Source organism: Theropithecus gelada, chromosome 12 (assembly GCF_003255815.1).
Source record: "Theropithecus gelada isolate Dixy chromosome 12, Tgel_1.0, whole genome shotgun sequence".
NCBI lineage: Eukaryota > Metazoa > Chordata > Mammalia > Primates > Cercopithecidae > Theropithecus > Theropithecus gelada.
Window position 1 is genome coordinate 54,893,403 of NC_037680.1, and position 26,833 is coordinate 54,920,235.

The following is a 26,833-nucleotide window of genomic DNA, read 5'->3' on the forward strand; positions in this document are numbered from 1 at the left end:
GGCTGCAGGCATTTCCGAGAGCCGACCTCCAGGATTCAGCGACCGCCGCTGGCTTGCATTTCTTTCCCCCTCCACTAGGGGCCGCCCTTGATTCGAGGGCCTCTGGTAGTGCGGGGAATGGTCTTTTGACTTTTTTGTACCAATCCCATGGGATACGTAATTTTCCACATCAGTCAAGAAAACTTGAGTATTGGGCATTTTTTCCTCATCTCACAGCTAATACGCAGCCAGGTTTTTGGTCAAATCTGTGTGACCACACCTCCCCACCACCAATTTTAGTATGAAAACCTTTAAAATACACAGAAAAGTTGAATTTTACAGTAAACACTCGTACACCCACCGCCTAGATCCTGTCATTGAATTATATTTATTATATATCCATCCATCACTCTTTCCTCCATCAATTCGCCTTGTTTCCGAGTGAATACCTAAAGACTATCCAAACCAGAAAACCAGCAAAGGCCTTTTGCATTCGCCTGGATTAAGTTCTGGGAGTAGAGGTGCTATTCCACCTGGGTGATGCGAAGAAAAGCCGCAGCACTGAGCCCGATTGATGTGCTTTGCTTGAAGTTTGCAAAATTCCATAAACCTGAAAATTACTGTCGATTATGCAAGATGACGATTGCGTCCAAGCAGGAGTTTCAAAAATCATAAAAGCTAGGGGGAAGTCCTCCTTTCTAGAATAAAATTCCAAAGTCAAGTTCAATGTTTTATATTCTAAATAAAATTGTGGCTATCCAAGGTTAATTATCGGCGTGATGACAGTTCCTTGGGGGGCCCTCGCCATTCCTTGTCAGAGGACCCCGTCTGTTGCACATTGCCTTCATAGGAGATAATTTCAGACCCCTTGAATATGAGGAAAATACGAAGCAAACAGAAATAGGAAGGCTTTTATTTATTTTTTTCAGAAAAAAAAAAAAAACAAACAAACCAGGAAAACCCGAGAGAACTAAGTGCCCGAGGGATGAGTGTGTGGGGAGCTCCTCCTCGGGTGGGCACGGGGGCTGCGCGCGCAGTGGAGCCCGAAGGCCTCGGCCCCCGGGGGCGGCCGGCCTGGGCCTTGGCGGCCAGGGGGAGACTAGGGAGCCTCGGGACTGTTGGCCCTGGGCCCGTGAGAGGAGAAGAGCTGCCCTAGCTGGCAGGCCGAGGGTGCGACGCGCAGGTCCGCCCTCCTCACGCAGCCTCCGGCTAGGCGGCGAGGCCGCAGGCCGCGCCCGCTCCTTCAGCCCCGCCGCCGGGGAGGGGTTTCCCGGGACGATCCGGCCCCTTTCATCCAGGAAGTGAAAGCGACGTCGGGGTCAATGAAAACAAACGGGGAGCCCGGGGGGAAGGAAGGCAGGCGAGGAGGAGGCAGCGCCGGGCCGCGGAAGCGCGAGCAGGAGGCCGGTCGCGGTCGCATTTTTGTCGTTGTCGCGGCCCCCGCCGCCGAGGCTTACTCCGGGATGTCTGGGCCCGCGCCTCGCGGCCCCCAAGCTCCACGCGGCGCCCGCTGCTCCGGCCTCTAAGGGCCGCCACGTCCCGGCGGCGCGCGCAGGCAGAGGGCGGCTTCGTGCCGGCGGCGGGCTCCGGGGGAGGGGGCCCGGGCGGGCCGGGAGTGGCTGCCCCAGGCCCCGCGCCTACCCCATCACCGCGGCTGGCGCCGGGCCGGGAGGATGCGCGGTGTGGGGCTCTGAAGCATGGAGGGGGTTTTGTACAAGTGGACCAACTATCTCACAGGTATGGGGGCTCGCGTGATGAGGGAAGAGGGGAGAGGCGGGGGGCTTGGAGGGGCTTAGGCAGGAGGCTGCGGAGAAGGCGGGTCCGGGGCTTCTCTTCCTCCGTCTGGCCTCTGCGGACCCTCAGAGCGAATTCGCTGTACTCGATTCCAGGGCTTATTGAGTCCTTCTGGCCTCTTCAGGGGAGGGTTTAAGGCTGCGCACCTTCTAGAGGGTGGGAAATGCACCTGCCACTTACTTGCTAGTGTGATAATACCAATCTTTGCCTCCTGTAGCCTCCGGAACAATTCTCAGTCACCCTACATGTGTTGTTGCGATCTCCGTCCTTATTCACACTTAGTATTCATACTTTAAGAGCATTTTGTTAATAACTGAGTTGTCAGAGTATTGGACTGGAAAGGACCCTTTAATTGTTTCAACTACAAGATTTAATTTTAAGAACTCTTTTCTGTATTTCTTCTAGTTTCCTTAACATTTTATTTTAAAAAGTTGTCTTGTTGAGGTTGTTCGAGCTTAGCGAACATGATTTTGGAAGCTGTCCCCACATAATATTCTCTTAGGGATTGTCAATGAAGTATCCTTACGTTGGGGAATTCTGTTAACTGTGTGGGAAATAGTGGAAGACAGTGCCAATACACAGAAAGGGAGCAGGCAAGTCACTTTCACCTGTGAAGTGGGTGGAAGGGAGAACTTTGAAGAAATCAGAGGCCAGCAGGAAAGGGCTCCTTTCCATGACATTGGCAGTCTGGCTTATTTAAAAGCTCCTTAAATTTGAGTTGTAGTCCAATCTCTGCCATCAACCAACAATCAAGGCAAGTCAGTTATTCTTTCAGGACCTCAGTCTGGTAAGGCCAGGGTGATTAGCTATTTTGTCCTGGACATGCCTTCCAACTCCAGAATTCCATGACCTCACTAAGTGAGAGGATGGTTTTAACATAAATTTGAACAGTAAACAGATTTTTTTGGGGGGTCTAGCATAGGCAAATCATGACTTGCTGCCCACTTATTCCCTCTGCCAAAAGTATCGAATCCCTCAGTAATTGTGTGGTACTCTCAACTTGTGTCCACCTGATCTTGTGCAAAATGTGCACATAAACTTTTTCAGGCAAAAGCACTGGGCTACAGTTATACCTGCTTTTTGATTTCTTAGAATGCTAAAGCCAGATTGATAGCAGCAAATGCTTTTAACATTTATGATACACAGATGTTTTATTTTGTTCAAACTAAAAAGTCAATTTATTTCTATAAGTGACATGTTTTAATGGGAAACATTTAAAAGTTAGATAAATATTTTTTATTGGGCATTTTCATTTGGGCCCTTGTGAGAGCAGTTATACTGTTTGGTTGAGGTATAGTGTTAACTGTTAAAGACAGTAGAGTGCTTCACCCCTGTAGTCCCAGCACTTTGGGGGGCGGACGTGGGAGGATTGCTTGAGCTCAAGACCAACCTGTGCCACACAGGGAGATGTGGTCTCTACTAAAAAAACAAACAAACAAACAAACAAAAAAATTAGCTAGGTGTGGTGGTGCACGCCTGTAGTCCCAGCTACTGAGGAGGCGGAGGCGAGAGGATTACTTGAGCTAGAGAAATGGAGGCTGCAGTGAGCTAGGATCAGTGAGCTATGATTGTACCCACACATTCCAGCCTGGCTAACAGAACGAGATCCTGTCTCAAAAAGCAAAATAAAACAAAAAGACAGTAGCTTGTATGCTTTGAGATGCAAATGCTCATCTCATTGCAAGTATTCCTAAGCATGGTGTTGTGGAGGTCATGCCAGAGGAACCATTGGGTCATTACTGAGATGAGTCATAATTTAAGAACTGAGGTGAAACCTGGTCTTGGTGGCCATTTCCTCATCTCCTATGGTACTAAATAACCAGTGGTTGAGCTTTTCACCGCATGTGATTTAGATTGTAGTCTTTGCAGGGCATTTAGTCAGCTTCTAGTATGCATTGTAGAAGCTGGTTGAAAAGAAATCTTTTGGTTGGAAGAATTTCATTTTTAAGAGTTAAATTTGAGTCAACAGTGTGCTGATGATTAATTTTAGTTCATCATAGGTCATTAGGATGAGCAGCTGTTCATACTAAGTGATCTTTCAGTGTAATGATAGTGTTGTTCAGGCACAGTGGCTCATGCCTGTAATCTTAGCACATTGGGAGGCTGAGATGGGCAGATAGCTTGAGGTAAGGAGTTTGAGACCAACTTGGCCAACATGGCGAAACCCCGTCCCTACAAAAAATACAAAAAATTAGCCAGGCATGATGGCGTGCACCTGTAGTCCTAGTTACTTGGGAGGCTGAGGCATGAGAATTACTTGAGCCTGGGAGGCAGAGGTTACAGTGAGCCCATATTGCACCACTGCACTCAAACCTTGGCAACAGAGTGAGACTCTATCTCAAAAAAAAAAAGATAGTGTTATTTGAGAATCCTTTGTGGAGAGTAAGAATTTCAGTAACATTTGGTAGTTTGAGATAAAAAGAATTAAAAAGAATTTTAAAAAGGGAATACCTGTGACTCTTTTTCACAGATATTACCCTCTGTTATTTGAGTGTGTGAATCAATTAGAAATTGTTTTATTAAATGTTTCTTCAAAAAGTGTGTAGAGATAATTAACAGGCTTGATTATATTAATATGTTCAACCACTCACCTTTCATGTTGCTGCAAATTCTAAATGAATCATTTTGCCCAATATTTGTTTTAAAGAGATATCGAATTGCAGTACTGCAGGCTTGCAAAATCATAATTTGTTCTATAGGCACACTAGACCTGGGTGGAGGAGTGTATTTTCACCACCCACTGCTTATAATTTGTTTGATAAGGTAAATTAGTGTTTGGAAAGATAGTTTTTATCATTTCCATGCATGATCAATACAATATACTCTCAAAGATATATTGTATGTCTATATTCTCATGGTTAATATGAAATATCTGCCAGGTGTGGTGGTCCACACCTGTAATCCTAGCACTTTGGAAGGCCAAGGTGGCAGGATTACTTGAGTCCAGGAATTTGAGACGAGCCTGGGCAACATGGTGAGACTTCATCTCTATAAAAATTTAAAAAATTAGCAAGTCTCAGTGGCGTGTCTATAGTCCTAACTACTTGGGAGGCTGAGGTGGGAGGACCTTTTGAGCCTAGGAGGTCGAGGCTGTGGTGAGCCATGTTCATGCCACTGCACTTCAGCCTGGGCAGCAGAGCAAGACCCTGTCTCAAAAAAACAAAACAACAACAGCAGCAGCAATCCATGAAATATCTCACTTTTGGGGGTATTTATTCATTCATTTATTTATTCAGTCACTTGAGAAATAGATTCTTTTGGTACCTCTTACGTGCCAGGCACCATTCTAGTTGCTGGGAATGCAGTGTTGAGCAAGATAAAGTCCATATACCAAAATAACTTACTTTCTAATTTGTTTAGGTCTCACTAGGGAATACTCTGTTGTTTCACAGAAAGGAATCTTCCAGGAACCTGAAAATTGCTGGTTTTTAATTGCTTTAGATATCCATCTTTCTGAACTGTATTACTGCATTCCCTGCCTTCCTAAACAAGGTTACAAAGTAAAATTTAATCTTTTATGATGACTCAGTGTTGTCATTTCAAAAGTGTTAGAGATAAATCCTTTTGGGGAATTAAGTCCTGGATCTGTATTAAAGTGTAAGGATGATTGACCCATCTCCCCTCTCGGCACTATCTGACTCTGGAAAGATCAGACTAATCATGTGGCAGGCTATGGCAAAAGTGACCAGGATTTGAACACCCACGGTTTAAAATGTACGTTTTAGCCATGAACACTTGTGCTGAATTGTTATTTAATAGTCACGGAAAGAACAAGGACAGTCACGCTGCCCCCAGCATGGTCACCATGTTAATAGTCAGTGAACTGTTGTAAATTAGTAGCATGCTTGATAAGACTCCAGGGAACACCAAGTTTGGCTTCAAAGAGGAGTGGGAATTGGATGCCAAGGAAAGCCATCATCATCCTTGTCACCAGCTTTGGCATGGAGCCAAGTCTGTGATAGATGCGAGCTCTGGTCACTGAATAAATATCAGTTGAACAACTGCAGTTTCTAGGATTTCTGCCCTAGCTGTGCAACTGCAGACAAGGGAAGAGGGGATCACATGGGGAATCTATGTTCTCACCATAGGGTATGTAGCTTCTATTTAAGAGACTGGAATTCATTTAGCACTCACTGTGTTTAAGGGAGTTTGCTTAGAAGTATGTATTTCATAAGAGTCACATTGCAGAATTAGAGGGCCAGGTGGCACCTGAGAGGTCATCTTGTTCAACCTATACATTTTAGAGACTGGGAATTTTAGAGATTTATTGAAATGAAAAGATTCGCCCCCAGGGTATGATTATCCAATTAAAGAATGATACTATAGGTAAGGCTAGAATCTCTGTCTTCCATGGCTTTTCCCTTAATATCATAACCCCAACTCAGTTCCTTTTTAGGAAAAGAGGGCAGTTATGCTATACCTGGTTTAGGGCTATTTTTTTTTTTTTTTTTTTTTTTTTTTTTTTTTTTTTTTTTTTTTTTTGAGACGGAGTCTCGCTCTGTCGCCCAGGCTGGAGTGCAGTGGCCGGATCTCAGCTCACTGCAAGCTCCGCCTCCCGGGTTCACGCCATTCTCCTGCCTCAGCCTCCCGAGTAGCTGGGACTACAGGCGCCCGCCACCGAGCCCGGCTAGTTTTTTGTATTTTTTAGTAGAGACGGGGTTTCACCGTGTCAGCCAGGATGGTCTCGATCTCCTGACCTCGTGATCCGCCCGTCTCGGCCTCCCAAAGTGCTGGGATTACAGGCTTGAGCCACCGCGCCCGGCCTAGGGCTATTACTAAGGATGGGCCTTATGGGTTGTTAATGAGAACACTGTGAGCTAGAATTAGAAGTATTACTCCCTGTGTTTTTGCTGCTCTGGAGATTGCTCCAGAAATCTCTCCCAGTAAAGTGGAGACTGATGCAAAAACATTTTTGGTAAGCCTTGGTGATTAAAAATTTCATTGTCAGAATGTTATTTGAGAGCCAAGAAATAATGTGGATAGCAAGTTTTGAAATCACAGTTTTCTACGTGGTAAAAGTAATGTCTTTCCAATTGACCTTTTGTTATTTATGATCTTTTTAGGTTGGCAGCCTCGTTGGTTTGTTTTAGATAATGGAATCTTATCCTACTATGATTCACAGGATGATGTTTGCAAAGGGAGCAAAGGAAGCATAAAGATGGCAGTTTGTGAAATTAAAGGTAAGTGAATATATGGAATTAGAGGAACTGGAGGTTAGTCAAGGGTTCTTCAGCATACTCCAGACAAGAGTAAAAAAGGCATTTCTAACCATGTAGGGATCTTCTAATACCATTTATATCCTTAGCAGTCAGGAGTGGCATTTCATCACAGTTAACACAGTTAAACACAGTTTTTGATAATGCTCCCTCTACAAATGTATTTTGAATGGAAATAACTTTTGCTAGTCTTCCAATTTGGATTTGACAATTTCTTGTGGATACTACTTTAGTGTCCACCTTCAGTCTATAAGCATTCTATTTCATTATTGTTTTAATTAATAGAAAGATATTGTAAAAATTGGAAGCTTTACTCCAAAGATAATGGGGCCAGCTCTGTAGGGTTTTGATGAAGTATGAAGTTGGAGTTGTAAACTCTGGTTCTTTGCTGAATTTGGAGGTAAGTTCCTCTGGGTGATAGAGATGGTTTCCTTTTCTTCCAAAAGGGGAGAAATAAAGCGATAGGTCCTGCTGTAATTTTTGTGAAGGAAGATTTTATGGACCATTGATTCATTTGTGTGTGTGGTTGGGGGGTGTGGGGTGGAGGCGAAATCAGATAAAATGGCAGTGAAAAGTACTGAATTCTTCAAAGAGAATGAAGGAAAAACTAGAGTGCCAGGGGAGTGACTGTTCGACTTCCCCCTGGTCGTTTTCATTTCTCCACTCTAGCTTAAATACTTGTCCTTCATGAAGTGTGTTTCTTTTGATGTGGTGAGCTCTGGGTCATAGCTATCAAATAGTCTTCCTGAAAGGTAGCCATTAATCTGACTTTAATTGCCATATATAAGTGTTATCTCCGTTTGAACATTTTATAAATGGAATAAGTCACTATTTTCTTTTGTGTCTTGCTTTTTTTTACTCAACATCGTGTTTGTGAAATTTATCTATGTTGTTCTATGTAACAGTAGTTCAGTCATTCTTATTGTATAGTATTCCATTGTGTGAATATCTCACAATTTTGGTATCCATTCTAGTACTGAAGGATTTTTGGGTTATTTCCATTTTGGGACTACAGTGACTAAAGCTGCCATAAACATTCTTACACATTTATTGAACATATATGTGTATTTCTGTTTAGTGTATCTCTGGAAGTGGAGTGGAATGCTAAGGCATTGAATATTCATACATTCAGCTTTAATAGCAGTTAAAGAAAAAAGTATTCTTGACACTTGTTGAAATGGTATGGCAAACTTTATTTAGGACTATTGTGATAGATATAGGGAGTATTGCATTGGAGGAGAGAAATTGGGCTCAACTCCAAGTACAAGGAAAAGTGGGAATGTATAGCCAAGGAGCAGGGTTAGGCGGAGAGGGTATCAGTGGAGGGAAAGTTACTAAGAGGTAAGTGGGGATTCTGGCTAAATTGACCTAACAGGATTCTTGCTGAAGGCAGGCCAAAGCCAGGGTGATCAGACATTGCTGGGAGATGGTAGGGAATGAAGAATGTGGTCAGATAGCAAGGGCGGGTGATGAAATATGGTGTTAGGGGATTCTGGCTAAACTGACTTAGTAGGATTCTTACTAAAACTGGATTCTACAAGGATGGAGAAGGAAACTTAGGTGAGTACAGGACTCAAATGAGCCTGACTAAAATTTGGTCAAGAAGACAATCTTTTTCTTTTTTTCTCTTCTTTTCTTTTTTTTGACACAGGGTCTCACTCTGTTGCTCAGGCTGGAATGCAGTGGTGTGATCATGGCTCACTGCAGCCTCCACCTCCTGGGCTCAGGTGATCCTCCTACCTCAGCCTCCTGAGTAGCTGGGACCAGAGGCACACGTCACTATGCCCAGCTAATTTTTGTGTTTTTTGTAGAGACGGGGTTTCAAAAACCAGGCTGGTCTTGAACTCCTGAGCTTAACCAATCTGCCCGCTTTGGCCTCCCAAAGTGTTGAAATTACTGGCGTTAGCCACTGTGCCTAGCCAATAATCTTTTTCAGAGATAATGCCAGATGTTTTCCAAAGTGATTATATCAATTTTTTCTGCAATCAGTCAGAGTATTAGAGTTCCAGTTGTTCTGCATCTTTGCTAAAACTTGGTATTATCCATTTTAAAAATTCAGACTATTCCTGGTGTTTGTAGTGGTATCTCATGGTGGTTTTCACTTGCATTTCTTCAATAACTAATGGTGTTGAATGCTTTTTTAGATGTTAGCCATTTGAATGTCCTCTTGTCGGGCGCGTTAGCTCATGTTTGTAATCCCAGCAGTTTGGGAGGCCAAGGCAGGCAGATCTCTTGTGCTCAGGAGTTCGTGATCAGCTTGGGCAACAAAATGAGACTCCTGTCTCCGCAAAAAGGAAAAAAAAGGTTGAATGTTCTCTTCTTTTGAAGTCCTCTTCAAGTCTTTGGCCCATTTTCTAACCTTGGCTATCTTTCATGTTGATTTGTAGGAGTTCTTTGTATAGTCTGGATGAGTCTGTGTTGCAGATATTTTCTTCTACTCTGTAGTTTATGTTTTCATTTTGTTAATGATACCTTTTGAGGAACAGAAGTTCTTAATTTCAATGAAGTCCAATTTGTTAATTTCTTTGATTGGATCCCTTTATGACCCACTGAAAACATCTTCTGTGTTGCTTTCTGGAATGTTTATAGTTTTCCCTTTTATATTTAGGTCCATATTAGGTCTGTACTTGACTTAGTAACAACCTTTCCCCCACTGCATCATGGAGATATCTTTGTCACAAAGCAAGTGACCATGTATGTGTGGGTCTTTTTCTAGACTGTCTATTCTGTTCTGTGGCCCTGTTTTTTGTTGTTGTTGTTGTTAATCCTTGTGCCAATATTACATTGCCTTAATTACTTTAGCTTTATTCTCTTTGTATCTGATAGCCAAAGTCTCCTAACTTTAGTTCTTTTTCAGTACTGTATTGGTTGTTAGCCCTTTGCATTTCCTTATACATTTTAGAATTTGCTTATAAATTTCCACAGCTATCTGCTGGAATGTTTGAAATTGTGTTGAATCTACAGAACAATTTGAGGAGAATTATATTCTTGATGATAATTGAGTCTTCTGTTCCATTAACTCTGTTTAATTAGATATTTAATTTCTCTCAGTAATGTTTTGTAGTTTTGTGTTTAGAGGTCTCGTCCATCTTTTCTGATGTTTTGGAAGCATCGTTTTTAAGTTTGTTGCCTTTTCAGGTGACAACTTTGGAGGGGACCCCCCTTGATTGGATACATAAATTCTGGTATGTTTAAAAATGAGTCGTCTTATTTTAGTTTCATCTTGTAGCAACATCATTAGAAATTAGAGCATTGCTTTCTTTTAAAGTAGGTATTACTGGTGCTTTCACTAGTATTGACAAGTAGCAAGGAAGAGTTACTCTTATAGCTTTAGGAGTTCAGTAGTTTTACCCTAGCCTAGAAATCTTTTGCATTCATAATTGCCTGTTGCATGGTTGTATGTTTCAGTGTCTGCAACTAAGAATGGCCCATGTAAGTAGAATAATAAGATAGCAATGTTTTTGTGGCACTTACTCACCATAATAGACTAAACATCTGGTCAATATTTATAGCAATTAATTATATAAGTTGGGGCTTCTGCCAGAGTTTGCTGGGACCCTCATAATTTGGCTCCTCCCAACTTATCCATTCATGAATATACATTTTTTTCTTTTTCTTTTTTTCTTTTCTTTTCTTTTTGAGACCGAGGCTCACTCTGTCGCCCAGGTTGGAGTGCAGTGGCGCGATCTCAGTTCACTGCAAGCTCTGCCTCCTGGGCTCACGCCATTCTCCTGCCTCAGCCTCCCGAGTAGCTGGGAATACAGGTGCCGGCCACTACTAATTATCCCGCCCGGCTAATCTTTTGTATTTTTAGTAGAGATGGGGCTTCACCGTGTTAGCCAGGATGGTCTCGATCTCCTGACCTCGTGATCCGCCTGCCTCGGCCTCCCAAAGTGCCGGGATTACAGGTGTGAGCCACGGCCCGGCCTTTTTTCTTTTCTTTTCTTTTCCTTTTTTTTTTTTTTTTTTTTTGAGACAGGGTCTTGCTCTGTCACCCGGTCTGGAGTGCAGTGGTGTGATTGTAGCTCACCACAGCCTGTACTGGGCTCCAGTGATCTCTTGCCTCAGCCTTCTCCCTCCCAAGTTGCTGGGTCTACAGGTGCTGGGAGTGCATGCTTGCACCACTGTGCTGGCTAAACAAATATCAATATTACTTTGCACTACAATGGAAGCGTCTATTTTTGCTTGTTTCCTAATATTCTCAGTACATTCTGTGTTTATTTTCTCATTTAAGCTTTTTCTCATTCATTTTCTTAACTAAATCCTGCTTTCATCAAATCCTTCTTCTTGAAGCCTTTTAAATTTCCTGTCTTAAATTACTTTCTCTCATAATTACACAAGAAATCTCTGCACCAGAGTTAAACATATACGTATTCTGATTGTTTTTGGTGTGTCCGTTTGTATCTTGGTTAAATAGTCAACTGTATAGAAGCAAAGACATCTTTTTTTTTCCCCCTCTATCTTGCCTTCTACTAGCACTGCTCTGAGCTGAGTAAATATTTATTGATGAATGACAGCTTAACACAAATTTTGTTTTACAACAAAGACTTGGGATTGGCTCATCATAATTCCTGATTAGCTTTCTTTTCTCAGAGCATCAAAGGAGAGGTGTGTGTGTGTGTGTGTGTAGGAGAAGAGGTAGAAAGAGGCAAAGAGATGAATGTCTTCAAAATATACATGGCTTCCATGTGTTATGCTATGATCCATAATTAAGGGCATATCATAGAGTTACTCTTCGGATAGATGGTGGCTGTAGTTGTCATTTATTACATTCCTTCTATGTGTCAGGCACTATCCTAGCCTTGGGGGATATGAAAACAAAGACTTTACTTTCAAGGAAATCAGTAAAAAATGTGTGATAGTGTAACATTCATTGCAGTTGTATTTAATATGATAAGTGGCCCCAAGGTGGGTGAGGGGGTCTCACTTCTCAGTAGTTAGTATGTCCCTGTTTTCTTTTTCATACTCTGTCATCGCTTTGGCACCATTATCACCCTGGGTCTATATGAGAATGTTGGTTTGGGGAGTGCCACTGATGCACTGGCTGCATCATGAATGATAGTTCATTGTTTTAGGTGTATGAAGCATCTGATACTGTGTGATTAGATGATTATTTGATTCCCCTTAAATTACTTAAGTCTATAACTGTATTTCCTCTTTGTTTTTCATCATAGTTCATTCAGCAGACAACACAAGAATGGAATTAATCATTCCTGGAGAGCAGCATTTCTACATGAAGGCAGTGAATGCAGCTGAAAGACAGAGGTGGCTGGTCGCTCTGGGGAGCTCCAAAGCATGTTTGACTGACACAAGGACTAAAAAAGAAAAAGGTAACTATAAACTTTTCCCTTGTGGTGAGAGTACTTTCTTAAATATAAATATAAATATAAATCAAATAGCCTGTTCACTTTTAGTATCTATCCCAAGGAAATAATTAGAAATGTAGATTTACATGTATCTTTATCATAGTAAACATTTTGTAAAAGCTATAAATTTAGGGGAATGTCTCAATAAACTTTTTCTTTCTTGGCTTTTTTTTTTTTTTTTTTTTTTTAAATGGAGCCACGTTCTGTTGCCCAGGCTGGAGTGCAATGGCGCTTTCTCGGCTCACTGCAACCTCTGCCTCCTAGGTTCAAGCGATTCTCCAGCCTCAGCTTGCCAAGTAGCTGGGATTACAGGCACTTGCTACCATGCCCGGCTGATTTTTGTATTTTTGTAATTTTGTGTGCTGGCCAAGCTAGTCTTGAATTCCTGACGTCAGGTGATCCGCCCGCCTCGGCCTCCCAAAGTGTTGGGATTACAGGCGTGAGCCACTGCGCCCAGCCTAAACTCGTGCTTTCATTGGCTGATATATAGATAGTAAGATGTTTAAAACGAATTTCAGTGTGAGAAAATGCCCAAGGTTAAATGATCATTGAAAAAAGCAGGATTCATAATTATATATAGTGTTAGTATTCATTGGCTGGCTTAGGAAAGGTATGTAAGAATTGGTCAGATGGTTACCTTTGGAAGTGGAATTTGTGGGAAGGAGACTCACTTGTCACTGTATACCCTTTGGTATCTTTTGACTTTACCATGTATGCATATTGCCAATTCAAAAAGATTTTTAGAAACTGAAAGCAAAGCAAATGATTTATGTTATCAGTTCAATTATATACAGATATAATGTGAAAATGACAGTTTCTTGATAGTGAGATTATAGTTTGTCTTAGTTCATTTTCTGTTGCTTTGACACAATACTTGAGACTGTGTAATTTCTAAAGAAAAGAGGTATGACTCATGGCCCTAGAGGCTGGAAGTTCAAGATTGGGCAGCTGTATCTAGTTGGCTTCTGGTGAGGGCCTCATGCTGCATCATAGCATGGTGGAGGAAGCAAGGGAATGCGGGCGTGTGCAGAAAGAGATCAAACACAAGAGGCAGCCTCAATTTATAACAACCTGCTCTCATAGTAACTATAACTGTATTTCCCATAATGTAGTTCTAAGAGGTTGAGAACTCACTCACTCCTTTGAGGAAGGTATGGAATCTCTTTAATGACCTAAGCACTTCTTAGAGGTACTACTTTCCTAACACTGCCACACTGGGGACCTAGCCTCAACATGAATTTTGCTGGAAACTAACCATATTCGAACCGTAGTACAGTTGTTTGATTTTTCTTTTCTATATTTTTTATATTTTTCAAAATTTTTTATTAAGTATGTGTTACTTTTATAATTAAATACACATTACATTAGTGAAAGCAGGTAAATTACAGGTATTGAGAAATGAAGGCTGAGGATTGAATTTATAACAATTTTGAAATATATGAAAACATTACAGAATATGGCTACAGGTAGGATAAGAAGGAATGGATATTCACAATAGCTAAAAGATGGAAATAACCCAAATGTTCATTGGTAGATGAATGGATAAACAAAATATACGATAGAATGTTACTCAGCCTTAGAAAGGAAGGGAAATGTGACACATGCTACACTGTGGATGAACCTTATAGACATTACAGTAAGTGAAATAAGCTAATCACAGAAAGACATATAGTCTATGATTCCACTTATATGAAATACCCAGGGCAGTCAATTTATACAGACAGAAAATAGAATGTTGGTTCCCAGGGCCCAGGGGGAGGTGGAAATAGGGTTAATGTTTAGTGGGTACAGGCCTTCAGCTGGGGAAGATGAAGATGTTCTGGAGATGGATGGTGGTAATGATTTTACAAATACGAATGTACTTAATGCCACATTTTGAAATGAATACTTAAAAGTGGTTAAAATAGTAAATGTTACGTTTATGTATATTTTACCACAGTTGTTTTTTTTTTAAAAGGAGAAAGAACAGGCTTAAATGTGAGCAGGAATTTATTTAGGTTAGATTAAATGGGCAGATAGAGCTGCTTTGTCCACTCTGGCAAAAGTGGCTTTGTGGCTAGGACCAGAGAGCAAGGCCACTGGGACCTGGCCCAGGGAGTGTGGAGAATCACCAGAAATTTACTCTACGAATTTTTCTCCTATGTAGCTTATACTTCTAGTTTAAAAGGTATTGGCTTGTGAGTGGCTGAGATTATGGCTGGATGTTTAGTTTGTCTGGAGATACTAAGGAAGAAAGTATGCTCTTAATAAAAAATGTTGAAAATAGTATAATGTGAAAATGAAACTGAAAGGATCAGAAGAAAATAAATGAATGTTTATATATAATAGTTTTAATTACATAAAAATTTAAAACTTCTGTAAGCCAAAATAAAGAGAACTGAAAGGAAGCTAACAGATCTGGATAAGGTATTTGCAGTATATAAGATAGAGGAAAGATTACTATCTTTAATTTGTAAGAACTTTTACAAACTATCAGTTTATATTGCTAAGAGAAAAATCAACATCAGAGCTGGAAAAAAATGTATAAAGGACAAAATAAAAAAGCAATTCACAAAAGAAAACTAAGCACTATTTAAATGGAAGATGAGTAATGGAATGGAAATATCCTGTATAAAATATCCAGTGGTCATCATCCTATCTCTGGAAATCACCTAAATGTGGCAGGCATGTAACTGTCAGCTTTTTCCCAATTATCTAAAGAGAAAATGTTTCCTTAGGGCTCTGGTATCCTATTCCCAAGTTCTCACATTTCTTGAGCTATAGGTATTTATATTCATTGCTTTTTTAAATGATTACATTTTGTTGCATTGCCCAAAGAATATGAAAATGATCTAACTGGATATTTATATATGTTCTTTTCAGAAATAAGTGAAACCAGTGAATCGCTGAAAACCAAAATGTCTGAACTTCGCCTCTACTGTGACCTCTTAATGCAGCAAGTTCATACGATACAGGAATTTGTTCACCATGATGAGAATCATTCATCTCCTAGTGCAGAGGTAGAGCAAAGAGGATCTCTTCATGTGCAGTGATGCTTTGGAGTGCTCTGGGGAGATCCTCAGTCATTCCATAAGATGATAGGCATTTTCACATTGAGTTATTTTCCACTTTTCTGGGTTCTGCCTACTGTAGACTATCTGGAAATCTGTAGCATCTTCTCGGTTTTGTCTGTGTGGCCAGAGAAGAACATGAAGTAGCATATTTCTCCGGGGATCAAGGCTTGTCTTTGCAGCCACTCTAATAATTTGGAGGTTGGAGTGGGGAAGAAGCATTCCAGGCTTTGTTCTCTAGGCTAGCGGCATAAATTCACTGGACAGCTGCCCTGCTTCAACTGTGAGAGTTGATAACTTATCTTTATGGAATAACTTAAAACAAATCCTTCTCAGAACAGTGACTTAGGAATCAAAACTCAGATTAGTAGGATCGGGCTATAATAGGCTCATTCTTTATGGTAAAATAGGACCAGTGAGCTATACCACTCTCTGGGTGAAAGGCCAGCATGTTGCCTGTCCCTTTTTGCCTAACTTGATAGAAGTGCAGCAAGAAATCTTCCTTCTTCTTCTGTGACTTTCTCCTGTTGGGGAGGAATCTTGTGTAAGAAGCGCAAGGACAAACTGACCACAAGCTCCATGGAGGTGGGTGCTCTCACACTTGCTACAGCAGCTCGGTGACAGTATTAGGGACCCAGGCTTGTTGCATTTTCCACTCTGCCATTCTTGATGTGTTGAGTTTTTCTCCTAATGCCCCAGGTGTCAAGATGACTGTCAAGCTCACAAAGAGGCAGGAGGCAGTGGGGTTGCCAGGGTGGAGAGAGTCCTTCTCAACTTGCTGTGCTTGGTTTTGAATCAGGGAACAAAAATCCCAGAAATTCTCCAGCAGACTTCTCATCTTTGTTTTTTTCTGGCTCAAGGGAAACCAGGAAAAAAATGAGCATTTGGTAAAGAGTCTTGGAATAGCCATGACTAGCTTAGATCAGTCTCTATTCATCCCCCAGGATCAGGGCACTTTGCGATCCTGAACAAAATTGGGGTTTTTACTCTGTCAAGGAAGAAGTGGGAGAACAGATAGAGGGTAGACATGAATTGTACTGCCACTAAGTAATTCTAAGGGTATTCCATGTCTGTGACCACTTTTGGGAAAATGAAAATTACTGTTTAGGTTAGATTTCTCTAAGATAAATTTTTGTACATGATTTTTCAATATGATAATTCAATGCAAAACTTAGTTTTTCTTAGAATCTAGTTTCATACATTGTTTAGGAGACAGGCATTTCTTATTCATAGATTTTTAAATTTTCTTCTTTTTTTTTTTGCCCCAGCTTAATTTTCTAAGGTACTGTATTTTAAATAAATTTGAACATAGTAATGGGTCTGTTGGAGATGTCTTTTTATTTAGTGATAAGGTTGTATATGATTCCATGTCGTTGTATGCAAATCTGTTCAAGTCTTTGTGTAATTTTTCAGAACATGAATGAAGCCTCTTCTCTGCTTAGTGCCACGTGTAACACGTTCATCACAACGCTCGAGGAATGTGTGAAGATAGCGAATGCCAAGTTTAAACCTGAGATGTTTCAACTGCCCCATCCGGATCCCTTAGTTTCTCCTGTATCACCTTCTCCTGTTCAAATGGTTTGAACTTCTTGTTTTGTTTTTTTCCTTCAGTAGTAATGTTGCATGTGGTTTTTGTTTCATTTTGGTATTTATTTTTAAGGGCTTAAACAGGCAGTGGCAGGGAAACAGCTAACAAGTTGAATTTTTTTGTTTGTACTGTTTCATATTAGAGCTTCTCAGCTGATGAGCTCAGCACTTGTGCTAGTGTCCTCATCTCCTTCCGCTTGGAGGGGCTGTGCATGGCCTGCCCACAGGCTGCTTCATCCATTTCCCCCAGTATCTAGGACAATATTACAAAGTGCTGTGACAGAGAAAAAATTGGGAGGCTCTATTCTGCTTGGTAAGAATTACACAACGGAATGAGGTTTTAGTCACAATGGGGTACAATTAAGTAAATCTTTAAAGGAGTTAGAAGGAATTTGAAACATAGTCTAGTGGGAACGGTGTTTTGTACTCACTATTTGGATCTGAACCCTCAGAGTAGCTGATCTTCAGTTTCTTCATGTGTAAAAATACAGTGTATATCAGAGAGTCACTGCAAACGATCTGACCTGCTTACTGTTAGGTGCTCAGTGTTAGTTTCTTACTTCCTCATTACTCAGAACAACAAGTCCTCTTTTTGCCAGGGGTGGCAGATCCGTTGTCCTTTCTGAGCTAATAAATTTGCTCTAGCATGCTGTGAGAAACTTGTAGGTGACATAAGCTTTAATGAGACTTTATTTCATCAAAGTGTTTTCAGGAGTCCATTTATAGGAGTAAGAATGCCACCTTGTTGCTGTTTCAGCAATTACCTGAAGATCTGTTTGTTAGGAGAATAGGGTCTAATTTATTCCTAGGTTCTCTTACCTATCCCAGCAAATTTAGTTATATGAGAGTTAGTAAAGATTATTGCCTAGATTTATTTAGATAATTGTTTTCTAATCAGTGTTTGATGGGCTAATAATTTCCTCTGAGACAAGTGTACCATGAAAATGAGTTTTATGGCCAGATTAATTTGGGAATTGCTAGGTTAACTTAAATGATATGAATTGGGTTTCTCTAATCTGACAAGGACAGTTTGATAGGACTTGTCACAGCCTTTTTATTTATTTATTTTTTTAGAGACAGGATCTCACTCTGTCACCCAGGCTGACCCTCATAACTCACTGCAGCCTCAAACTCCTGAGCTCAAGTGATCATCGCACCTCAGCTTCCTGAGGAGCTGGGACTACAGGCGCATACCACTATGCCTGGCTACTTTTCTTTAACTTATTATTTGTAGAGATGATCTCATTTTGTTGCCTAAGCTGGTCTCAAACTCCTGGCTTCAAGCTAAGTTTTTCAGTTTATTTTTTGTAGGGATGGGGTCTCATTTTGTTGCCCAGGCTGGTCTCAAACTCCTAGCTTCAAGCAGTCTTCCCGCTTCAGGCTCCCAAAGTGTTGGGATTACAGGCATAAGCCACCATGCCCAGCTTTTATGCTTTTCACACCCTCTTTTATGCTGAAGTGTATTATGAATCTCTGAGAGGTGGAGGTGTAGTGTACAGTGTTTCTGAAATTTATTTGACAATTGAGCCCATTATATATATATATTTTTTTTTTTTTTTCTTTTTTTTTTTTTTTTTTTTTGAGATGGAGTCTCACTCTGTCACTCAGGCAGGAGTGCAGTGGCGCAATCTTGGCTCACTGCAAGCTCTGCCTCCCAGGTTCATGCCATTCTTCTGCCTCAGCCTCCTGAGCAGCTGGGACCACAGGTGCCCTCCACCACGCCTGGCTAATTTTTTGTATTTTTAGTAGAGACAGGGTTTCACCATGTTAGCCAGGATGGTCTGGATCTCCTGACCTCGTGATCTGCCCGCCTCAGTCTCCCAAAGTGCTGGGATTACAGGCGTGAGCCACTGTGCCTGACCCTTTTTATGTATTTTTTAATACCATTTTACAGGACTGTGGTGTTGAGTAAAACATAGTTTGACAATGTTGCTTTTTAGGACAATTGTAGATATGCTATAAACTGTTAATTAACGTGTATATGTGAACAAAGAAACCAGTCTTTTGAGATGGATGTATAGTGCTGTGTTCCTGAGGTTGATTATGCAAAGGGTACACTTTTTTGTTTTTACGGCTGTACTTTTTAGAGTCAAATGCAGTAAAACCTCAGAGTTGCCTTGCTTCCGCATTGAACTTCTCAGGAAATCCCTTATGTTACAAATGCTCTCTAGTCCAGAGTAGTCATATGTGTATTTTACATATAAGAAACTAAAATAATTGTCTTTTTAAAGCTAAAACCTTCAATAGAAAAATTACAGGAACTCTAATACATTAATTTAGGAAATATTAGATTAGAAGCTGCTTATTTTTGCTAGCTATGCCATTTTACTTGATAAAAAGAGCAAGAATTGTGGCTTATGTAATAGTTCTAGAGACAAATAGCATGGAAAGTGAGGTCAGACAGTCTTCATGGTTTTTTTTTTTTTAAATAACATTATTTATTTATTTATATGAAAAACTTACATTTATTTATATGAAAAATAAAGCTGAAAATTTGAGTATTCCAAAACAGTTTAATCTGATCTTTATGAGCGCTTTATATAGTTAATCTCAATGAATCCATCTTAGAGTAAACTTGCATTTAACTTTATTTCAAGTTATCATAAAAGTTCAGACAACTGTCATTGGACCTACAGACTGAGTGATTATTATAGTGGGGATGTCCTTGGGTTAGTAAGCCTAAAGGAAGTAATTTCTGTTAAAGGAGATATTAATGTCCATTTGCATCTTAATGTCAATCTTATCAGATGTTCCCAGACTACAGATTGGGTGGGTCATATCTCTTATCATTTCAACTGGTATTTCTCAGAGCAACTAGTGGCTCATGTTCCAAATATAGAAGGCATTTACATAACATAAATGTTAGACCTGGGCTTGTTAGACTCTTGGGCTCATGTATACAAAAGCAATCACCCTAAACCTTTAGTTTAATCTTTGTTTTTCTGCTACCGTGTTAAACTTTGAAATAATCAATTTTACTTGACTGCCTCCCTTCATATTTTGATGGAGTAGTTGGATCTTCCAAATTATGTTTAGTATTTATCATATTTTTTAAATGCTCTGCCTAATTAGGTATTTTTTTATTTTTTTAAATATATGTTTTGGAAATCCATTGAGACTTAGGGCTCTTCTGAGTTCTTTAAAGTCTTAAATTATTAATGCTGTCTTCCATGAAAACCACACTTCAGAACATTTGTATATCAGCTACCTAAATAATTAATAGTAAAGAGAAGCTTTGCTACCTGACTCTTCTACTACTTCCCTTTAAAAAGAGATATTTATTAGAATATTTTCTGGCTTGCTAGATACTCCTTTTTATCACATTTATATCCTATTTATAGTTATATACCCTGTTTTTTATATTTGTGTACACACTCATATATATATATTATGTATAAAATTTGGTTTTTACTTTTGAAAAAGAATCCAGCATGTTTTGGGTGTGTGTTGAAAAAGATTCCAGTTAACGGTTATTAGAGAGAAAGCTTTATGTTGTGCTAATTATGTTACTCGAGTCTGTGAAAGATAAATTTTGTTTTGCCAGGTATCTTTTTCTCTGAGTAAATTTATGTTTATTATGATAATAGTAAATTAGAGCTGCATGATTCTACTTGACATGTGGATTATGGTAATTTTTTTTTTTTTTTTTTTTTCAAAATTTCTAGATGAAGCGTTCTGTCAGCCACCCTGGTTCTTGCAGTTCAGAGAGGTAAAAGAACCTTTTCTTTTGATTAAGTTCTCTCAAACTATACCCATTTAGGGAAGTTCTCTGGGCCTTTAACAAGTGGTGTGGAATGTAAACTCTGTATGGGTTAGGTCTGATTCTGAAACCAGCATTTTATCTCTCTGTATTTATCTCCTAGTATTTAGTATAAGGGCCTGGCCTCAGTAGGTAGTCATAAAAAAAAAAATGAATTAATTAATTAACCAGCAAGGTAAGCACCTTGCCAGCCATTTTACCTTTTTTAGATATTTGAAATACAGTCATATATTGAAGAATGACTTTTCCATCAATGATAGACTGCATATGTGACAGTGGCCTCATAAGATTATAATACCATATTTTTACTCTACTTTTTCCATGTTTAGGTATGTTTAGATACACATGTACCATTGTGTTACAGTCACCCACAGCATTCAGTACAGTAACATGCAGTACAAGTTTGTAGCCTAGGAATAATAGGCTATACCACATTGCCTACGTGTGTAGTAGGCTATACTAGCTAGCTTTGTGTAAGCACACTCTGTGATGTTTGCACAGTGACAGAATCACCTAGTGATACATTTCTCAGAATGCATCCTTGTCATTAAGAGACGCATGACTGTATATCAAGTTATAGTTAGACAGAAGTACATTTTTGATGTATTAAGACTCCACAGCTGGGGCTCATTTTACCTCAACTGTTTATAGCATCATCTATTCATGCTGAGCTGTTATTTCATTAAGAGAAAAAGATCTTGCTGAAAAGAGAAACCACTTGATATTTTAAAGTACCTATTCATATCAATACATTAAAAAATCTTACCTTCTGGATAGATCTTACCAAAATGCTAAGTTGTTAAACTATTATTTTGTTAGGTAATAGTCCTTTAAGTTGCTATGATTGTCTTATTTGGTTCTTTGGAAAGTGATTTAATTATAGTGACATTAGCATTTATTTCTCTATATTTGCACTGTTAAATGCTGGACCCTTATTGTTTTGTCATGTTTTATTTTTTTCCCCTGATGATTATATAATCTTTGATTAAACCATCAAATACTCAGAGGAGTCCAATGATGTATATGCCCAACTTTGTCAGGGAATCAAGAGTCCCACCAACTGAATTTTCCAGAAAAATGGAAGCTTAATCAACTTTTATTTTTATGAAAGAAAGTTTTCTATCCTTTCTACTTCACAAAATAATAATTTTAAAATCTTATTTGTTTCCTGATGAATCAAGGTTGTCATTAAGTACAGTAATGTTGGGCTGTTACAAAAATAGTAGTGGAGGTGCTATTAGGTGGTGGTGATTTGCTTCTCTGTTTAATTTTTTGAGACAGATTTTAAAAAAAGTTTTTCTAGGCCCCTTTTTGCCATCTTTATCTTCTCTTGCTGTTGTGAGTGAGTCTACCTCTAGCTCTATGAACTCCTTGCCCATTTCTTTCAGTCTCCTGGTTTCGGTCAGATATGGATTGACTTGAAATACATGCACTAATGAAACCTATAACTTTTAGTTTTCAAACATTTGTAAACCGACTGATATGTCTGCTTTCTGGAGTCTCCCCTACAGAAGTTACTACTTCTTCATTATACCCCTCTTCCTTTTATTTCAGCTCAGAAGCCATATTCTTCAGGTTACCAGCTGTCTTCTAAATGGGTTCACTTGTTTTTGACTTCTGAGTAGAATGTTGCTAACATGGGACATTGAGCATAAAAATAATTCTTTTTTCACTTAAAGAGAAGTCATTTAAAATTCCAGTCGAAGGTGTTTTTATTTATATAAGGCCTTACAATTTAATGCTTTTTATTTAATTTGCAGGAGTAGCCACTCTATAAAAGAACCAGTATCTACACTTCACCGACTCTCCCAGCGACGCCGAAGAACCTACTCAGATACAGATTCTTGTAATGATATTCCTCTTGAAGACCCAGATAGTAAGTGGCATAGGTTCTGTCTCTTTCTTTGGCATATTCAGCAAAATTACTGTGGGACTCTGTAATTTCTGAAAATGAAGTATACTGACATTGAACATTGTACTTTGTTTCTTTGATTGATTCCTTCATTCAGAGGTAAGCAAACAGCGCTCAATCAATGAAAACTCATATATTCTCTTACAAACAGGTTTGTTATTAACTAAGGAGTGCTGAGGATTGCTTTGTAAATATCGTATCTTAGATATATATTTATAGAATATCATGATCTTTTACCACCACTATACTTGCACTTAAAAAACATTTCAGAAGAAGGCATGAATTGTTAGCAGGATTCTAGGGGAAAATAAAGGCAAGTTCCAAGTTCATATAAAAGTCAGCATTGTTACTTTACTAAAATACCTTGAAATGGCTAAGGAAAAGAATTTTGTCTGGTAGTCGTGGTGAATTATAGTAGCATTCATTCCTGTACCTTTTTCTTATTAAAGAGGCAGCATACTGTGATTGAATGTTTTTGGGAAAGGTTTTGTGATTTATGTTAAAATTTTAAAATTTTTCTCTTCAGAGAAGAAGCTTTGAAAGTGTGTCAGAATATCTAGTAAGATAGTAGTGACCATGATTTGCAGTGAACACAAATATAGTCTTATTATTACATCTCTATTAATAGACTTCTACTCTCCAAGTCTTTACTATTTCTCAGGAAACGTGGGATAGAAACTATGTACACTTTCCAATTAAGGAACAGGTTGTGTTCCAGTAGTTCATTTGTAAGTCAGTTGTTTGGAAAACAGATTTTATTTTTCTTGTGGAACTGACATGATAAGTGGTGGTTAGCTCTTTGAATAGCCTAGAAGAACCCAGTGAATTCATAGTATGGCTGAAATGGGACAAAACAATGGTGTATTTCTAGCATTTGAGTGTATTGAAAACATTGATTAAGCTGGAGTTGTTTTATGTAACCAGAAAGTTAAAAAGGTTTAGTTCACACACATGGCAATTTTAAAAAGGATTGCTGGTCATTTTTGGATTTTTAGGAGTGATAGCATCTGTTTTTTTGTTTTTTGTTTTAATGCTCACTTTTTTTTTAACCGAACTAATCATCTATTTATTAATATATGGCACTATTCTATGCTCATTAACATTTTGAATTTAAATTGAGATATGGGTAGAGAAATTAAGGAAGGAAACCGGGAAGGGGAAGGGAGAAAGAAACTTTCTTGGGCCAATCAAACAAGACCTGGAAGAGAAGAGGAGGAGAGAAGGAGGGTTAAAGAGGTTGAGTATGTGAAAAAAGTGTTATCTGAGGCAGGTAAGACAGATTCTGATTCTCTTTATTCTTTATGCCTTTTACACATGACTCTTAATCCAGAATTCATGAAGGAGTTCTGTATGTTACCTTGTACTTTTCTTTAAGTGTGACTTTTTTTTTTTTTTTAAGAGGATCATTTGTGATTACTCAAATAGCTTTTTTAAAGTCATCCATTTTTCTTTAGAATTCTTTTCTTCTCGTTACCCTAGTCCTGAATATTTGAAAACAATTTTCAGGCCGGGCGCGGTGGCTCAAGCCTGTAATCCCAGCACTTTGGGAGGCCGAGACGGGTGGATCACGAGGTCAGGAGATCGAGACCATCCTGGCTAACACAGTGAAACCCCGTCTCTACTAAAAAGACAAAAATCTAGCCGGGCGAGGTGGCGGGCGCCTGTAGTCCCAGCTACTTGGGAGGCTGAGGCAGGAGAATGGCGTAAACCCAGGAGGCGGAGCTTGCAGTGAGCTGAGATCCGGCCACTGCACTCCAGCCTGGGCGACAGAGCGAGACTCCATCTCAAAAAAAAAAAAAAAACAAAAACAATTTTCAAAAGATCTAGGTGTACATGCTCATTGTATTTAGCATCCCCCAGTTTAACTGTTATGGACTGTAACAAAACTAGTCACACACACACACGTATATACATGCATACATATAGTTCACTTCTCTAGAACATCTTTAAATTAGCAAGTATAGACTAGGTCAGAAATTTTATCCTTAGAGTTTTTCCTGTTTATACTAGTTTAGTGTTTCAGTTAGCTGACAAAGCAAAGATTGAATTAGTGCTCCTTCTAGAAAGTATATATTTTGCAGTTGGCAGTTTTGGTTGAAAGTTGTTACTCAAAAATATTATTCTTGTGAGATGCAACTGTTTCTATTTTTCTAAACAAGCTTTTTCAAAAAGTATGAAAGTAATAAATGATGATGGTAAACTCAAACAATGTGTATAAAGGTACAACTGCCTTAGAACAGGACTATGCCAGTGTAGTCAGCTGTGTTAACATGGAGCTGCAGTGATAGTTCTGTGAGCTGCATTACAAATGGAGAAATGGGATCTTTCAGAGTGAGGTATCTTGTCAGCTTTGCTCAGAAAGTCTTAGAATGAAAAGAGGAATACCTGAATTTAGTCCTCGTTCTGTTACCAATTGTGTGATGTTGGGTAAGGCATGTATCCTTTTATGGGTCTTGGTTTGTTTGCCTAGGAACAAGGAGGATATTAACAGCATTAAAATAGGCTGAAAGAGCAATATTTAATTAATAAAGATTAAATTCAATTCAGCAGATATTTATTGACTGCTTGTTATGTGCCAACCGTGATTCTAGCAATGAACAAAACAAAAATCTCTACTTCAGGCAGTTTTGTCATTTATCCCATGAATTCTGATGTTTTTCCTTTTGACTGTTGATACTCTACTCTAAAAGTTAAGTTTTCGTGTATGAAACAAACAAGGAAATAAAAAATTAGCAGGAAACTAAAGGAATTTCATGTCCCTGAATAGGAAATTTAAAATGTTCTTTCACGGAGGACTGGAGTTAATATTGACAGGATGTTTAATGTTTTTACCAATGTCTTCATAGGACCTGTTCACTGTTCAAAAAATACACTTAATGGAGATTTGGCATCAGCAACCATTCCTGAAGAAAGCAGACTTATGGCCAAAAAAAAATCTGAATCGGAAGATACTCTTCCATCCTTCTCTTCCTGAAGAAACTGAAGTGTCCAACTTCCTCTAAGTATTGCTATGCAAAAGCTGCTGTAATTAAACTATTGTTATAGGGAGTAGTTTTTTCCCTTAGGACTCTGCACTTTATAGAATATTGTAAAACAGACAAGAAAACAAACCACATACTTTTGAAGTGTGTTTTATCTTTATATAGTTTGTTTGCAAGAGTATTTTCCTAATAACTCACAGTATGAATGTGCATCTTTTTTTTTTTTTTTTAAACAAATGATGGTGTAACATTTTGACATCCATAAGGACAAATGTAGATATTTTTCTAAAAAACTGTGAGAGGACTGACAGCTTGGTCAGGGTGTATTGTAGCTTATAAACATGAAATCTTATAAGGTTTCAGTTTGACAGAAGTGTGATATATGTAACTTGTGCCATGGACCAAATGGTCACTTTACCACAGCTAAAAATGAGTTACGATAGCAGCTTGATGGTGATTGTATTATATTCCTTTAATCAAAAAGGAAACACAATATTTTAAGTATCTTTAGCCCAATTACCATGACATGTTGAGCATCTTTAACCAGACTGTATTGTCCTTCATATGTGAAGTTGACACTACTGATTTGTCATTCCAAATGTTGGGTTAAAGTGTTTAATTTTTATTTATTTTCTTGTTGCCTCAAAAGATGATTGCATTCTAACTTTTGTGACCTACCAAATTTAAGATGTGTATACGTTGTTCTTTACATTGTTCTAGAAAAGAGATTTTAATGCTATAGTGACTTTGCTCACTTACACCAGAGAAATAAACAACTTTCAATGGAAGAGGATTTTAGTGCTTTTTTTTTTCCTAAAATAGACATTAAGCTGCTGTTGTAAAGTATGTTTGCAGCTCTTTCCAATGTCTAGAGACATTTTTATTTATGAATATTTATACAAAAAGGAATTCTGTCAAGATGACTGCTCTATATCACTTGAGAATGGCATTATTTAATTAAAGAACAAATAGCATTTTTTGGTAGTGCCTGTCTATACCTATTGTCATTGTTTGCCTTGTAATCGGTTGTTTTGAATTCACTTTGGGTTAATAGTTTTTTTTAAGGTTTTGGTGAAGGAGCACTTTAAAACAAACTGGTGTGTTGTTTTTAAGTTAATCATATGTTTAATAAATGTGTGGTTTTTGCATTCAAACACATCATATAATACATTGTATTTTTTATATTCA

General features: G+C 38.9%; 1 protein-coding gene across 1 annotated transcript; it reads left to right on the forward strand.

Moving 5' to 3' along the window:
* Positions 1–1,069: 1,069 nt before the first annotated feature.
* PLEKHA3 (pleckstrin homology domain containing A3) lies at positions 1,070–26,833 on the forward strand. The gene is made up of 8 exons (XM_025405452.1): positions 1,070–1,716; positions 6,837–6,953; positions 12,164–12,319; positions 15,218–15,354; positions 16,819–16,983; positions 20,658–20,701; positions 22,513–22,628; positions 25,511–26,833. Exons 1-8 carry the CDS (start codon positions 1,677–1,679, stop codon positions 25,636–25,638), a joined length of 903 nt encoding a protein of 300 aa, XP_025261237.1. The 5' UTR covers positions 1,070–1,676; the 3' UTR covers positions 25,639–26,833.

Bases quoted from the DNA above. Each gene is read 5' to 3' on its own strand.
- PLEKHA3 (XM_025405452.1), top strand. From the start codon at position 1,677: ATGGAGGGGGTTTTGTACAAGTGGACCAACTATCTCACAG. The intron at 20,702-22,512 runs GTAAAAGAACCT...TTTAATTTGCAG, and splicing joins GGTTCTTGCAGTTCAGAGAG to GAGTAGCCACTCTATAAAAG. The intron at 22,629-25,510 runs GTAAGTGGCATA...ATGTCTTCATAG, and splicing joins TCCTCTTGAAGACCCAGATA to GACCTGTTCACTGTTCAAAA.